We start from the raw sequence: 15,618 nt of genomic DNA on the forward strand, positions 1-15,618 counted from the left end.
GAGCTGTGGGGGACGCAGCTTGAGTGAGAGTCAAAGTATGTCAAAGCAAGAGAGAGTACCTCTGAAACACAGAGAAGGAGATAAAAGATATACATCATGGTGGCTCTCCCTCAATTTCCTTCCGATCCTTAAGCTATCACGCTCATACCTGTAGACTTCAGAGATATTCTCTTTTATCTCACAATGCTTTAATAACGTCATGTGAAAAGACTGGCGCCATGATGAGGAATGTTGTCCCGATTCCCTTCCTCCTCTCTTTTCTCTAGATGGCTCGGATGGCTCAGGACCAGGCAGCGACTCTCAGGGCAGCGTGGAAAGTTTAAGGAAGCACCTGCGAGCAGACGCCTTTACCCAGCAACAGCTCGAGGCCCTGGACCGTGTCTTTGAAAGGCCATCTTACCCGGATGTCTTCCCCACCTCAGAACACATTAAACCTGAACAGGTTCGCCCCACAGATTTATTCCCACATTTTGAAATTTGCTGCAGCTTTGTTTCTTTTGTTTGTGGCTTTTCGACCATATGTTAACTGGTTTGGTTCTCACTCACAAACAGTTCCTTTACCAAAACCAACAAAAGATAATTACTATGTAACATAAATATAAAATCATTCTGCATAATTATAAATAGTCAACCTGGTCCCACGAATAAATATGAAATTCTCACAAAATAAAACATTTTTTATTTATGATGATGAACCTGAAATCTGTAATATTTATGTGTTTAGCTGAGGGGGTGGGACTCAGCAGCTAATAATCCAGGAAAATTATATTTTGTGGTAGTATGTTTCTATAGTGTCTGTTTTCCAACCCTTATCCAAGAAGTATTTAATGCTTAACCTACAAAAAAGACAGCAACTGAAAGTGCAAGCAAACCTTAACTTAATCCTAAAATTGCATCTCAAAGAGAAGTTGCCGTAGAGTTTCAAGGGTATTTTTAGGCTTGATGATTTGCGTAGCTCCAGCGTCAACCCCTTTAGCATTCAAATGCAGACGCGTGGCCTCTAAACATTCACTTTGTGTACATTTCGCACGGCATGCTGACTCTAAGCTCCTATATCAAGTTATCTTGTGCCCAGATGAAAAAAAAAAACCTTTACAACCTTTACAAATCATGTCTGTGAACATAAATTACACATTCATGAAACAGTTTTCCCTTATTTCTGTGAGAGTGGGTATAGATTAGTCCACATGAAGTCTCACCAATCACCAAGTGGGATTGCATTAACATGGACAATGTTATGAAGAGCTTAAGACTAGAAACATGTCTTCAAACATTTGAGCTTTTTTATTAGCTTTTTTAAAGAATGTATCTGTATCCAAACAATGACCTGCACATGGACAGGAAGTCTTGGCTTAGAGCCACTGGTTATATAGAAATCCACTGGCTTGTCCCCAGGGGTCTGGATTCCAGATCGCAACAAATGCATTTTGACCGCAGCATCAGCTTCAAGTTCTGCATACAATTTGATTTTCTGTAAAGTCTTTGAGCTTTTGCTGAATTTTGGTATATGTCCATAGTGAGACTAAAAGTCTTGTTTCATTGAGATGTTTATTCACTGGTTTGCTTGTTCGTTTCATGTATTAAATACTACTCATGTACTACTACTACTCATATATACTTTAAGTTCTTAATATATATAGTTTCATATAAATACGGGCACCATCATTAGGCTTACTGTTGGTCAAAAATAGCCCAGTTACGTTATATTGTGAACTTGCAAACTGGCACATGTGACAGAAAGCTCTGTTAAAACTTCTTGCTCAAAGCAACCTACAAGCCTACAGCCTATTACAGCGGATAACCTTTATTTACATTCATTAGACTGTTAAACAACAAGAGACTATTAATTTTTCCATTGGAACTCTATATGGGTGCCCATGCAGTCTTAGCAGTGCCCTAATTGAGTTCATTTTCATCTCTGCGCGATCGTGGGGAATTACAGCGGCGATAAATCAGAGGGACAGCCCCTCAGCCTGCTTTACAACCCCTAATGCAGCTAATTACCAAAGTGATTTCTACGGCAAGATCAATACCAAAACGAATTGGAAATGACTTGCAATCACAAAGAGTGGAGGAGAAGGTATTAAAAAGGCGAGAGGGGGTTGGAGGAAGGGGGAGAAAAACGGTATCAGAATGGTCCAGAAAAATCAGTTTTAATTTAATGTAATATTAATCAGACTGCTTTCCACTCTCTCTGTGCGCCTCCTTTTTTCAGCCTGTTTCCAACACCCCCTCCTTTTCTTAAACTGGTGAAAAGGTGGGATATTAGGCTATTAGGGGCTTGTCTGGTGTCTGCGTCAGGGCATTAAAAAGCCATTTTGAAGAGGCCAGGTTGAATAGGCCTCATCCCTCCCACACTTCTGGCAGCCATGTGGTCAGGTCATTCAGGACCCTCTGTGCTTGCCACTCGCCCTCCGCCCAGTCCTGCCCAGCCCTATCCACAACCCATCTGCATGACAAAATGGCTCTTGTGCTGCTCAGGCCCAGTGGAATAGAGAGGAACATCCAGCCTAGTGCCAGGGAACAGTTGTAAGCAGACAATTAGAGTTTATCTGGGATAGAGGCAGACAAGACTGGGGTCACCAGCTTGCCCCTGTGGGACCCCAACCCATTGAGACAAACAGATGCACACATGCACTCTGACACAAACACTCACAGACACAAATGTGTGCACACACACTTATCCTTTCAATGAAGAACTGGGTCAGGAAATGTCATCTCATTAACAAACAGGAGTCATCACAACGGTAAGTGTCTTAAACAGAGATTAAAGTGAATAAATACTGAAGATAATGAAGTTTTCTACTGCAGCTCAGTAAATGAAGTATAAGAAACTGTCAAATGTAAAATTTGACTAGAAATTCTTCAGGATGAATAAGTGCAGTGGAAATTGAATTCAATAAAAGCCTTCAATAAAAGTTGAACAGCAACAACATGAAAAATTAGAGAAGAACACGCAAAATTAAAAACATTTGGCTAAACCAGTTTTTGTATCCATCCTTAGGCAAAGCACCAAGACTGAATTTGAGGTTGTACTCCCCATAAAAAAAAGAAAGGAAAAAAAAAAAGCACCACATGTCTCTCCTGTAACAAAGCCCTGAATGTCTCCTCCCTTGACTGGTCACAGGGATGACTGCAGTGGAGCACAAAGAGCCAGCTGACACCCCGTCCTTTCACTCCTGTCCCATTCCCTCTCCCATCCCTTTCTCCCTCTCTGCCTTCTCCTCAGACAAGCCCTAATGTATGCATACATCATCATAGGTCTTGGTAAAGGCACTGGGAGCAGGGATGGAGGTGATGTTCACAGAAGTCACAGGAAATATTATGATGGAAACACAGTAAGAGGATCGGAGAAAGCTTCCTCAGATTCACCGTAGTTTACACTGAAACATATTGTATACACTGTTACCTAAACTGGGAAATCCTCTGTGAATCTGGCATCCAAAAAAATAGCGATATTAACCAGATCCCAACCTAATCTGTTGGAATGTGAAACTAAATAAAGGGAATGTGAGCTGTAACCTTTGATTGCCACCTGCTCATGTGTTTATTTGTCCACAGGCGAATGAGTACTCCCTCCCATCTCTGAATCCTGGCCTGGAGGATGTGAAGCCCAGCCTCTCCACCAGCGCCAGCTCTGACCTCGCCTCCAGTGTCTCCCAGAGCTACTCTGTTGTGACAGGTACAATCTGATTCATGCTACAATGGTCTCTAAAAGAATGCACACAGCTGCAGAAGCCAAAGACATAAGCACTGAGGTGGTCAAACTTAGTCGATGCTGAGAAACGGGGCAGAAGCATGACTCTTGTATGCTATCAACTTCTTCCCAGTCTTCTTCTGTCTCATTTCACCAAATCAGTTTATATGTTTTCCAAATTTATTTCATCATACTGACATGAATTAAATCCAATTATCAGCAGAATATACATGTTGAGGCCCTTACTGAGAATCTACCTGCAAAGAGTCATATTTTGGGATTTGGGAGGGATTCACTTTTATAGTTTTACCACATAAAATTCCAAAAATAGAAAAAAAGTAACACACGCCATCTCATTTAAGATATTAAGATACTGACTGCCAGTTCCTGATAGGAGGCACATTTTCCAGGGGCATAAAATTGATCACTAAATAATAAACCTCTTTCAAGGCACTTTTTGAGGCACTTTGTGTTTATTTCTGAGGGATCTCTGAGGTGATATATCATCTGAGCCCATTAAATCCAACAGGTCTTTCACACACAACTCCTAACTGGCCACTGTGTTAGCCCAGATTGTCTCGCTAACAGATTGACTGGGAGCACTTCTCCTAAGAGACAGCTGCTGTTCTCGCCGCTGCATGACGTTGTCATCAAAGGTTATCATAGCTTGTTGATTGACAGCGGCTGGAATGGCACACAGTGGCTGGCTGGCTCAGGCTGCAGACAGAAAGAGACACCCAGACACAGAAAAAATGCAGAAAGCAAAAGAAAAAAGAATGAAATCACACATTTTTCCAGCTGATGAGTTGTTTGTAGTTGTATCTTCCACTCAGAGTCAACAGGCAATGGCAGGTGCAGTGTATTAGATATCGTGTAATATCTGTATCATGTAACCCACCCCTGTCCACCTTGTTTTGCCCTATGGCTTCTTTTGCTATGCTGTCCAGGTTGATGGCCACCTGGCTGATTGAAATATTGTTTCACTGTGGTAGTTGAGACTCTTTCCCAGGAGAGGTTAGGTTTACTGACGGCTACACCGACTTCAGAACAATGTGCAAGGCTTTTAATAAAAGTCCCATAATTATGCAGTGGGAATCAAAGTCACTGTGGGTGTGGGTCTGGGGAGTGGGGGAGGACAGCATGATTGAAAACTGCATTGCCCCATCTCATATGATCCCTGTAGTCCAGACCCAGAGTCAGGCACATGGGAAAAGAAAGGCCCCCATTTTATTCCTGAATATGTGGGAGGTAGCTTTGCCTCAGAAAGTTGGACCTCGAGAGAAGAAAGGTGTGTTTTTGTCTTTTATGCCAGGCTCCACCTATAAAAGTGGTCTCGCTCTGGGGAGCACACTCTTAGCAGGTGGCCTTCAAGCTACCTGGGGGCCTGGGGCCTCCTAAAGCAATACACGTGAGGGCCACAGACTGCATAAAAAAGAAGCTGACAAACAAAACTTTTCTCAACGTGGAATATGACAGCATGTTTCAAAGAAGCCATTTAAAAAATGTATCTATGTATTTTTAACATCAACTAAATTAAACTCTGAAGTAATATCCAGTTAACTTTTATGACTGAAACTATGCAAAGTAATACATGAGGCAGTGTGTAGGTTGTTAGTGCATGATATTATTTTTTCTGCCATTAGCACACCCTGTAAATAGGAGTGTATGCCAAGGCTGAAAAACTGCTAAATTACCTTCCTCACTTAGGCTGGGATCCAATTATCAATAAATTATGCTCTGATACTGGATGGAGCTACGAGATTATATTCATTCTTTAAATGTTTTCTGCTTCCAATTAAAATGCATGCAGTTATTGATCTTGTTGATTTTTATGTCCTGAAATTTGCATAATCTATTAAAGATGAATGATTAATGAAGTGCTCACTTTTGCATTCCAGGGGCTCCAGCGAAAGCAAAGTCGACAATCTTTTGTGTCCTCTGTTTACCCTGATCTGTGAAAGAAATGGTTTCTTAGAAGGTTAAATCAGAGACATAACAAGTGCTCTGAAATGCACTGATTGCATTTACTGTAGTAACTTGCCATAATCATTAAAAATAACCAAATTAATGGAATTTGAATAAGTAAATAGAAGATCACCAGAATGAGACTTTTCTTTAATGTATGTATATACATATTTACTCATCGCCTTCTGTTAAATAGTATTGGTCTTGTCTGACTGGGCAAAATTTAAATGGAGCACTTGTTCCTATAAGGCTCCCTGTAGTACTTGTGTGTGTTTGTATTTAATTGGTGAACACTTTTAATTGTTCAGTGTGTCCGTGGGCACAACATCGTATGATTCACCACCACTCTCTGGGTACCTCCCAGCATTTTGTGTGCACACATTTCTATTACTACCTGAACAGATTATACAACTGTATCCTGCAGATTCTGCGCATCTTTAGTTAATCTAATCCAGGCAGAAGCATTGTATAAGGAACAAATTACATTTCAATCCTGTTGCCATTTTCTGTAGTTATTAAAAGGGTTACACCCTGTGAAAGTTGAGTGCTCTCTGTGCAAGCTGGGCTAAATAATCACTCTCAACAGAGACTGTGGGAGGGCTAGGTGTAAATGGGCACCCCTCTGAACTAGAACAACTCCAGCAGATGGAAATAGTTGATAGTTTTACGTTTCTTTTTCTTTTAGAATAATTGTTTCCATCTATTTCTCACTCTTTTGCAGAAAGACATGATAAACCTGATCATGTGAAAGAGCTGAGAGCTTTATCTTAGATGGTTTTTTCGCCGCACACGCTGAGGCTCTTTTAATGCGTTGGCAGAAGCAGCTTTTTTTCTGCTGGATAGCAAACAATAAGCAGTCACCTTACCTGCGGTGCCTGGTCTGGGGCCTGGTGACAAACAGCTCGTCTCAGCTCAGTTAACACCTGCAGCCCCAAGCTTAGAAATTAATTCTTAACCCCCCCCCCATACTCGCACTAACCTTTGAGCACACATTTGATAATGAATGACATTATAATTGTGGATGGGGAATTCAAGCTATTTGGCTCTGCAAATGTTCTTTACTCATTCACAATTGGATGCAACCTTCGACTGCTGCTCTTTTGTTCCTTTGAGTGTAAGTAGTTATAAATTACCACAGCACCAGTGTAAGAGAGCAAAAGCACATGTTTAAATGCTGTACTTGAGTATGTCCTTGTTAAGCTAAATTTAACACTTAATTTTCTACAGACTCCTCACTCGATGACTTTCGTACTGACTACATACAAGGGAAGTTTTACTTTGAACATACTGAAGGAAAGTTCAGTGTATTCTGAATGTCAGCCTTTCAAAGCTGGAGTTTAAAAAATGCACACCAAAGTTCCTCGGTGTACGTTTAAAACTGAAATGTTCACTTGAGAGTTGCCTGTTGTAGGTATATATCTGAGAGCATCACTCCGAAGATTGCGGTAGGTTCCTAACAGTCCATTTCTATGGTTGATGGGCTCTGTGGATGTGGTATCAGTGGTGGTGCAGAGACTGATGTTGGAGAACTCTATACCATCTCCCCTCTGTCAGAGATCTGTTTGCTGTGGAAAAAAGGTCCCCATGGACCCTGAGTTTATCTTCCATCTCGATCATCAGGGCTTGTGATTTGACAGGCTCCCTTTTCCCGAGCGCTGCCTCATCTCCAGGACAATAAGCAACACCATGTCTGATTAGTTTCAGAGTTCAGTGGTCTTGAACGCAGCATTTGTATCAGTTGTTGTTGCGTTGTAACCCCTGTCTGTTTGACAACAGTTGCTCAGGAGTTGAGAAAACAGAAGCCTATAGTAGTATATGCAGAAGGTCTGAAATACAGTTTAAACAGGTTTGACCTTGACTACCTAAGCTGATAATTTAGTGTATAAACTAATATTTTGTACCTGTGTAAGCGAAAAGAAAAACATAACTGACTTGAATGCCTCAAAAGTATTGAAATATAAGTCTTTTCAAATATAACTCGAATAGAGTTTTATAACCTCTGATCTTGGTTGTCTTTCGAAGAATTCAAGTGTTGTTATTTATTTCAGGCTTCTTGTGGGCATTCATTTGGGGAAGAATGGCAAAACTTATGATTTCCAGATGTGGAAAAAGCTGCTTAATGGTATCTCTCACTGAGATAAACTGCTATCATCAATGAATTCCTGGTTTCGTGGGGCTATAGTTGCCCAAATTACCTGCATGGTAGATGGATTCTTTAACTAAATATGATATACGTCGACAGGACATGTGACATAGTGTAGGTGTGCCCATACAAGACCCACTAACTGTGATATTTCTGCTCATACAAGATAATTAAATAAACCATGCTTTTCGAGAACTGAGATTTATCTGAGTGTTTTTCTGTTTTAAAACACTTTTAGAACTATCATTTTCTATTCTATTTTATTCTATAAAGACAGGAGGAGAAAGGATTTGGAGAACCTGCAACAAAGCACTCAGTTGCGTTCCCTGATTCTCTTGTATTAGGTTCTTAGGGCTGACAGGGTTGCATCCCCCTTCAATAGAACAGCCCTTATCTTAATGAGGAATCGCAACACACAGTCCTGTTGTAAAACAACAATGACGAGGGAAGCAGCTAATGAGGCTATCATGGTGCCGGGAAAGAGCCATCTCGGGCACCTGCAAACAGAGCAGGCTCTGCAGCATGGCATGGAGAGACCAGAGACAGAGCTCACATTGATTGTATAGGTCCGAGAGGCAGAGCCAAATGAAACATGCCAACACTCATCAGCCAAATTAGATCCAAGTGTGGAGTTTTGAACTGTCTGCAAGCCGATTGTTGGGTTATTTGTGGCAGTGATTTTGTTGTGAGAAAGCAGCCGTGAGATTATGTTGTTTGTTTTCCCAAAACCTTGGGGAAATTTTTTATGTATTTGAGCTTGATTGATCAGGCGCGTAGTGTTGTTGCAACATTTCACTGGTGTATGTTTCCGCTTGGTTGAATGAATCACTGATGGATGCATTTGAGATTATTATTATAAGCTATGTAAATGAACAAATCAAGTGCTAAAGAGTATTTTTCTGTTCAGTATTCATATGATTCCTGATATTTAGTTCCTAAAAGAGAGAGTAAATGTATAAAGGCAAGTGCACTTCTTGTAATGTTCCTTACTCATTAGGGTCCCTTTCATACAAATGATCAGTCTGATAAGAATTTGTAGTCCCTTCTGTGTTATTTTGACACCCTGTGGTAGAATTTCCATATGTGAATGGTAAATCTAGAATATTCTGCTTTGACAGATATGTTTTTTGCTTTCTTTTTGCCTGTGTGCGGTAGTTTTCCTATTCATTAACTGGCCATTAATAAAGCATCCATCCCACCATACCATGTGTGACTGACATAAATGTATGTACAGTATGTGAGGCATTCTGTGTCTGCATCCTATCAAGTTTTTTTCTTTTCTTTTTTTTTTCCACCTGCCAGACTCTCACCCGTCATATCCACCTTCCATGTGTGTAAAGCGGGAGCCCCATGAGGCATCCTTTGCCCCCTTCACCCCCTCCTCTGTTGGGGATTCTGCTCTAGCTGACATCTTGCCCCACCAGTCCAGCCTCTCTATAGATGCCTCTACTCCCAGCTACCTTGCCCATGCCCACGGCCCTTGCTACAGCCAGTATGCCAGCCAGCCCTTTATAGCAGGTACAACTTTACCCATAAGGCCCTTTCGCCAAATAAGAATTCAATCAATCTCATACTGTTCAGCTGATTTGTTCATTTCTAACCATTTAGAAAACACAGAATTAAAGCTGCCGCCTCTCACTCGGCTTTGTGGCAATCCTGTTGTGCAGACAGGAGCTAAACCGACTGTTTGGCCCTCATTAACAGCAACTGCTCTCTTCCCCTCTCCACCCTGCTTTTCTCCACATCTGACCCCGTGCTCATCTCTTGGGTTAACAATAGACTTTCCAGAGTCTTTCCAGCCTCGTGATAGGCTCAAAGCCTGGGTGGCCAAAGCAGGCCAAAAGAGGGGGGCGGGGGGTTGAAAAAGCAGAGATGTAGGGCCGATGCTGGGTCCTAACTTCAGACCCATTGCTCCCAGTCCTGTGTGCCCCCTCATCCAGCCAGGTCGATGCCTTCACTGTTAATTAGAGGCCTGAATGTGGAGCAGAGAGCAGAAAGAACTCTCAATGGCCTGATGCTGCTGTCAGTTTCAGCTGCTTATAAAACAAGTATATTACTGATGTGTTATTTCAGTCTTTACTCCAAATTGCATGCAAACAACCCTGGAAGATAAACAGGTCACCTCCCATTAGTGTAACCCTCTTTTCACCTTCACCAAAGTAATTTTACAATATGGAACGTCAGCATTCAACTTTTCGAGCTATGCTGCAGCATGCTACATATTTGTGGATGTTGTTTTTTTGTTTTTTTTTTATGTTTTTTAAATTTTCTTTAGCCATTTGAAAAACTGGAAAGAAAACGGCAGTGCTTTTCATTCCAAGTGTCTATGTGCAGCATTTTGCTTTGGTAATTTTCTTTCTTGGCTATATTTTCACCATGAAATATCCAAGTTGTAACATTTACAACAAGATCTTTAATAGACCTTGTTTTTCCCATTTAAAAAAAATTACAATTAAATACAATTAGACTATAATATAATATTATAGGAAAATTCAAGGAAAAAGCCCTATGTTTTGGTCACACTGGTTATTAAACGGAAAAACATGTCTCCTAAATTATGTTTGTATAAACAAATGCATTTAGTGGGAATCTAGTCACCCAGAATTGCATTTCTAGCAGAACTAAGAAACTATAATTAAAAAATATAGATATGGAACTTATCGGTAAAAAGCTCATTCATAACGTATTTTATTTATTTTTCTTAAATATCCATATGTGAAATACAATTTAAGCTCACATCAACTGAAGCACAAGATTAGTAAAAAATTGACTTTTTTGTTCCTTAATTTTCATGTTTCACTTGGTTTTTGACTGACTGAAAAAGTCAACAGCGACTTCAAAGAGATGTGTTGATTTTAATTAAGAGTTTCTCTAACTTTAAACTTTTTTTTTTTTTTTTTAGCACAAGGGCCCTTATTTGAAAGTTGCTTGACAGGTAATGGGGCAGATAGTGAGAGAGAGGGAAAAGACATGCACCAAAGGGCCCCAGGCCAGGACTCGAACGGCTGCTAAGCCTCTGAATATGGAACACTTGCTTAACCCATTGAGCTAACCAGCACCTCATAACCAAAATTTTTTGTTGCCTTCTCCTAACTACAAACCAAACTCAAATTGCAAACTTCGGATGGGTGTCAGCTTTAACACTTGTAGTAATGAAGAATAAAAATCTGCTTTTCTGTGTTTGAGCATCCCAGTAATAAGGAGCATCCTTTTGTGTACCTGCAGGTCGAGACATGGCCAGCACCACCTTACCTGGCTACCCACCTCATGTCCCCCCCACAGGACAAGGCAGCTACCCCACCTCCACACTTGCTGGAATGGTTCCTGGTAGGTGATACTACCTCCTTTTTGTAATTCCATTAATTCAACTGCTAACAATTTATGTTTCACTACCCATTTACACATTTAAGATGCCACATGTATTATAACAAAAAGAAAGCAAACAGGGAAGAACACATTTACTATATGGCGAGAGTGAAGATACCCCTAAAATGTTGCTCCTGGATTGAAGCAAGCTCGTTATAGCTTTGTAAGTCTGAGGTTAGCGTGCGGTTAGCGTCTGTGGATGAGGACATTAGATGAACTCAATAGGCGATCACCACAATCAGTGGCCGTGTGATAGGACAGTTCCTCTCAGTTACACTCCAGCTCCCAGCGCTCATTACCCTCGCCGTGTCCACACAGCGCACTCTCACCAGCCCCATCGATAAACACTGCTTTTGCTCCTCTCCTTGCCTCCCCGGACACCCAGGGCTGCAGAGCGTATCTCTTTCCCCTCTACTTAACCTGCAGTTCAGGTTCACAGCAAACAGTTAAGGGTCAAAACACAGAGGCGTGGAGGGCCTGTAAATATTTAAATCACTATCTCTCAGGGATGAGCTCAAGTTACACAACAAGCAGTGAGGATGCTATAGCTGCCAGCATGTGTAGATCTGTCCTCCAAACAACAGAAAACACAACTCCCTCTATTGCTTTGAGACATGTAGTTGACACACTGACCAATAATGAAAGAAGTCAATGCAGCATGTACAGGTGAGCTTAATGTGAATGATTCACGAAGGGAATTTGTTATTAGATTATATTCCACTTTGAATGTTTATAGATGAACAAACCCAAATCACATACAGACACAAAAAAAACAACAGAAAAGCCCTCTTAATCTGGGAGTTGTGGAATTTTTCATCCACTGGCCAATGACTTAGATTTAGTGACTGGGCCCAAACACTGTTAAAGCAAAGGCCAGTTCTCAGCAGCGTCATATAAAACTCAGCTTTTATAGTCTCATAAAAGAAGAAACCTGTGGACCTCCAGCATCACTCTCTGATAGCTCTCACTTTCCCATTCTTTCCACCGCAACCTGTGCTGGGAGGACAATGAGAGTCTATTAGGGAGCTTTGAAGCAGGGTATCATTGAACAAAAGAATTAAGTCACAGTAAAAGAGAAGAGGAAATCCTAAAGATTAGCAGAGGCATGCTGAAACAATCAGTTCACCTGAGGGGTCGGGAGAGAAGCAGTACAAGTGGCCAGCATTATAAGGAGGCCTCAAAAACATTGCTGCTTTATGCAATTTGATAAAAAGCTCCATTTGAATTTTGATATTTAAAAAAATTATGTGCTGCTTCTGTTTATTTGCTGATTAATAATGACTGTTTTTACCTCTTTGTTCTCCAGGAGGGGACTTTTCTGGAAACCCTTACTCTCATCCACAATACACAACTTACAACGAAGCTTGGCGGTTCAGTAACCCAGCATTATTAAGTAAGTTCATCAACTGATTGCGCATTCTTTGTCTTCAATTTGATCTGGATGAGTTCTAAAATTATTTAAAAAACAATTATCAACACCTCCAGGCTCTGAGCAATCCCTCATAAACATGTGTCTTAAATAATGTTTGATCTCGTGGTTTCCAACGGCTCGTTCTTCTGTTAACTTTCAGGTTCCCCTTATTATTATAGTGCCGCATCCCGTGGCTCCGCACCTCCCACTGCTGCCACTGCCTATGACCGCCACTAGTTACCCTGGGGACCAGCTCAAACTGCAGGGCCAGAGCTTCGGCCTCCATATTGTCCCTGTCTGAGAAAAAGTCAAAGGGAAGCGAGGAGGAATCCCATATGAAACCCCGTCATCTTACGTGATGTGGAGAAAGGATGGGCGAGGTCGGCACCGGTGCACCCAGTGTCAGCGTTCAAACTTTGGGTCAGAGGGGCCCATGGGCGTTTGGAGCTCACAATTCATGCCCTCACTCTCTCACTGGCCTGAACATTTCCAGAATGACTTTAAGAGATTATATAAATATATATATTATAAAATATAAATTGAAGAAAAACAGTGTGAAGAATACCATGTGGAAAATTGTTGTGGGTTTTTAATTTTGTTTCTTTGTTGCTGTTGTTGTTGTTGTTGTTATTTTATTCATGGTTCCTCACATTCCTTTATGTAATGAACTGCAGTATTTTTCTGCTCTAAACAGAGAAGTCAAGGGAGATGACAATGGTCCCACAGCTTGGTAATGTAGCAACTAGAACCGGTGTTGTTGGCCCTCTTCTGATAGTTAATGAGATGCTAGTTCGACACTGTAAAATGGGCTTTATTCTGGTGCTTTGACTATGTCTTCTGCTCCCATTTCTCCTCTCCCACCTAAAATATCAGAAAAACCCAGCATGAGATGAAACGTTTACCGACCAATGGCAACATCACACTCCCTGTGGCAAACAATCAGATGTAAAAATGTAAATCATTTTGCAAAGTATTAAAAATGTGGTGAGCACCAGTTTACAAGGGCCTCACTAGAATTTTTCAATACTTTAAATTATTTTTTTCTTTCACAGTTTTTCTAATATAAACAAAGTTCATCAAAGATTTTTCAGAATCGCTATCACATTCCCTCATTGTTCTGTCTTTTGCTCCTTTTTTGCACTAACACCTCCTCCACCTTTTTTTTCTACTTTTTTAAAATTTGATTCAGTGCATTCACTTAAGATTAAGTTCAGTTTAAAGGCATAGGAACAAAATTATGTTGCATCTGTGTAAAACCACGAAGCAAACAAACAGATATCTCTCTGTGTGAACATGCATCCAGGCTTCTCCAGACATTATAAGTCACAGCAATGTGGCGACGTGAACAAACCCTTTCAATCCAATTATATTTATTCAGCTATTTAGTCATACCACTAGATGCCTACACAATTATGTAAGTTGTATGCAGTTGTGCAAAGTAACTGTAAAACAGCTTTTAACAATTGCCTTATGAACCTGTTTTGTCAACCTAAATTCATATCTGCTCAATAAAATTAATTGCCTTTAAGAACTCATATTCACCTCCCTCCATGAGGTCATGTTCCACTCTCCACAGCGGCTGAAAGGAAATACAAATTGATTTTGCGTTTCGGAAAATATTTTGTGAATGTACTCTTTAACTACATTTGCCAAAGACTTAGTTTGATATTTAATATTTTATTTACAGTATATGTGTGCATAATTAAAGCAGTATTATCTTTGAAATAAGTCAACAAACAGGTGAAATTCAGTGGCTCGATATTCTAACAACTGCAACAAAGTGCTGCTTTATAAAATGATTTGTGTATAATGTGAAGACAATTCTTCTCTGTAAATATAATGTCACACCCACGCACCATTGCAGTATCATACTATACTGGCTCCCTTTGTAGATAAACAGACTGAAAAAAAAACATGCATTACATTTGTGTCCTAATGTAACGTTGTGCTCTGAGCGCAGGCACAACTGCTGTATAACCTATGGCTACGTCAATAGCAGGTTAAAAATGCTAACATCACATAGGTTGTCTTTGTCATTTTGTTTTATTTTCATGATATTGTCATGATGATGTTTTATGTCACTATGCAATGAGTTTAATGGCTTTCTGTATCATGTTTTGTTGTTGGGCTCAGAAAAAACAATCCCACAGAGAACAGCATAAAAGTGTGAAAAGAAATCCTCCAGTGTGAAATAACTTTTTCACTTTTGCTCCACAAATCTTCTCAAATGAAGATCAAGCTGAAAGTCCTTGGCAACATCGAAGACGTTGTCCTGTTTGATGTTCGTAGATGTTGTGATCATCATTTAAGTTGTTGATCTTTGCCTCCATATTCGGAAACAATTTATTCTCAGCCAGCCCCTTCTCCTCTATTCCTCCATTCTGCTACCAGTGCAGTTTTCACTTGTTTTGCACAAGCTAATACATCATATACAGTACCAAGATTGTGTGTCATTGCTGAGGACACCAGAAAACAGAGATAGTGATCCTGCTCTCCAGGAGAAGCTATTCTCTAGGAATTGCACTTGGGATTTGCCTATTCCTGTCTGCTTGCAGCTCGACATATCTGAAAATGAAACGAGGCACGACGCACAGTGCGAGCAGTCAGGCAAAGTCTTTGCTTTAGGAAGTGGAGCACCTCTATTGGACTGGGTCTTCTGCTGTTGTAAAGATGATACAGGAGATGTGTCATGGACATAAAAAGGATTTCTGATGAAAATCTATAAGGAAAGCCTTGTGGCCTCAATCATTGTTCTGTTTCAGTTCGGTTCCAATTCTTTTTTTGTGCACATGAGAAATAAATTCTTTTATATGTCTGTCGTTGACTTGGTGTCCCATCATTATTAACACCATAAGAAAATGATTCAAGGTTCCTAGGGAGCATCCCTGCTGCTGGTGTATTGATGTTTGATTTTATGAACAGTCAGTACAACACAAGGCACTTATGGCTTACAGCTCTGAAATATAAAATGCGTAAAGGCTGCACAACTTACTGTTTATGTGTATTTGTGTGTGGCTGTATGAGGAAATAATATGA

The 15,618-nt window shown here is 40.5% G+C and overlaps 1 protein-coding gene across 6 annotated transcripts in view; it reads left to right on the forward strand.

Moving 5' to 3' along the window:
• The window catches only part of pax2a (paired box 2a), a 28,972-nt gene extending 13,682 nt beyond the window's left edge, over positions 1 to 15,290 (forward strand). For 5 of the 6 annotated variants that reach the window (XM_075484449.1, XM_075484407.1, XM_075484425.1 and 2 more), the window contains 5 exons: positions 267 to 442; positions 3,562 to 3,682; positions 11,031 to 11,132; positions 12,478 to 12,564; positions 12,743 to 12,870. In XM_075484449.1, coding sequence (XP_075340564.1) covers positions 267 to 442; positions 3,562 to 3,682; positions 11,031 to 11,132; positions 12,478 to 12,564; positions 12,743 to 12,819 — 563 coding nt within the window. In that variant the 3' untranslated portion in view covers positions 12,820 to 12,870. Of the gene's footprint in view, positions 1 to 266; positions 443 to 3,561; positions 3,683 to 11,030; positions 11,133 to 12,477; positions 12,565 to 12,742 lie in introns of all 6 variants that reach the window. The other variant, XM_075484434.1, reaches the window with a different exon arrangement.
• The last annotated feature ends 328 nt before the right edge of the window (positions 15,291 to 15,618 follow it).

The sequence above is a fragment of the Odontesthes bonariensis genome, chromosome 2 (genome assembly GCF_027942865.1).
Source record: "Odontesthes bonariensis isolate fOdoBon6 chromosome 2, fOdoBon6.hap1, whole genome shotgun sequence".
In the NCBI taxonomy this organism is placed as follows: Eukaryota; Metazoa; Chordata; class Actinopteri; order Atheriniformes; family Atherinopsidae; genus Odontesthes; species Odontesthes bonariensis.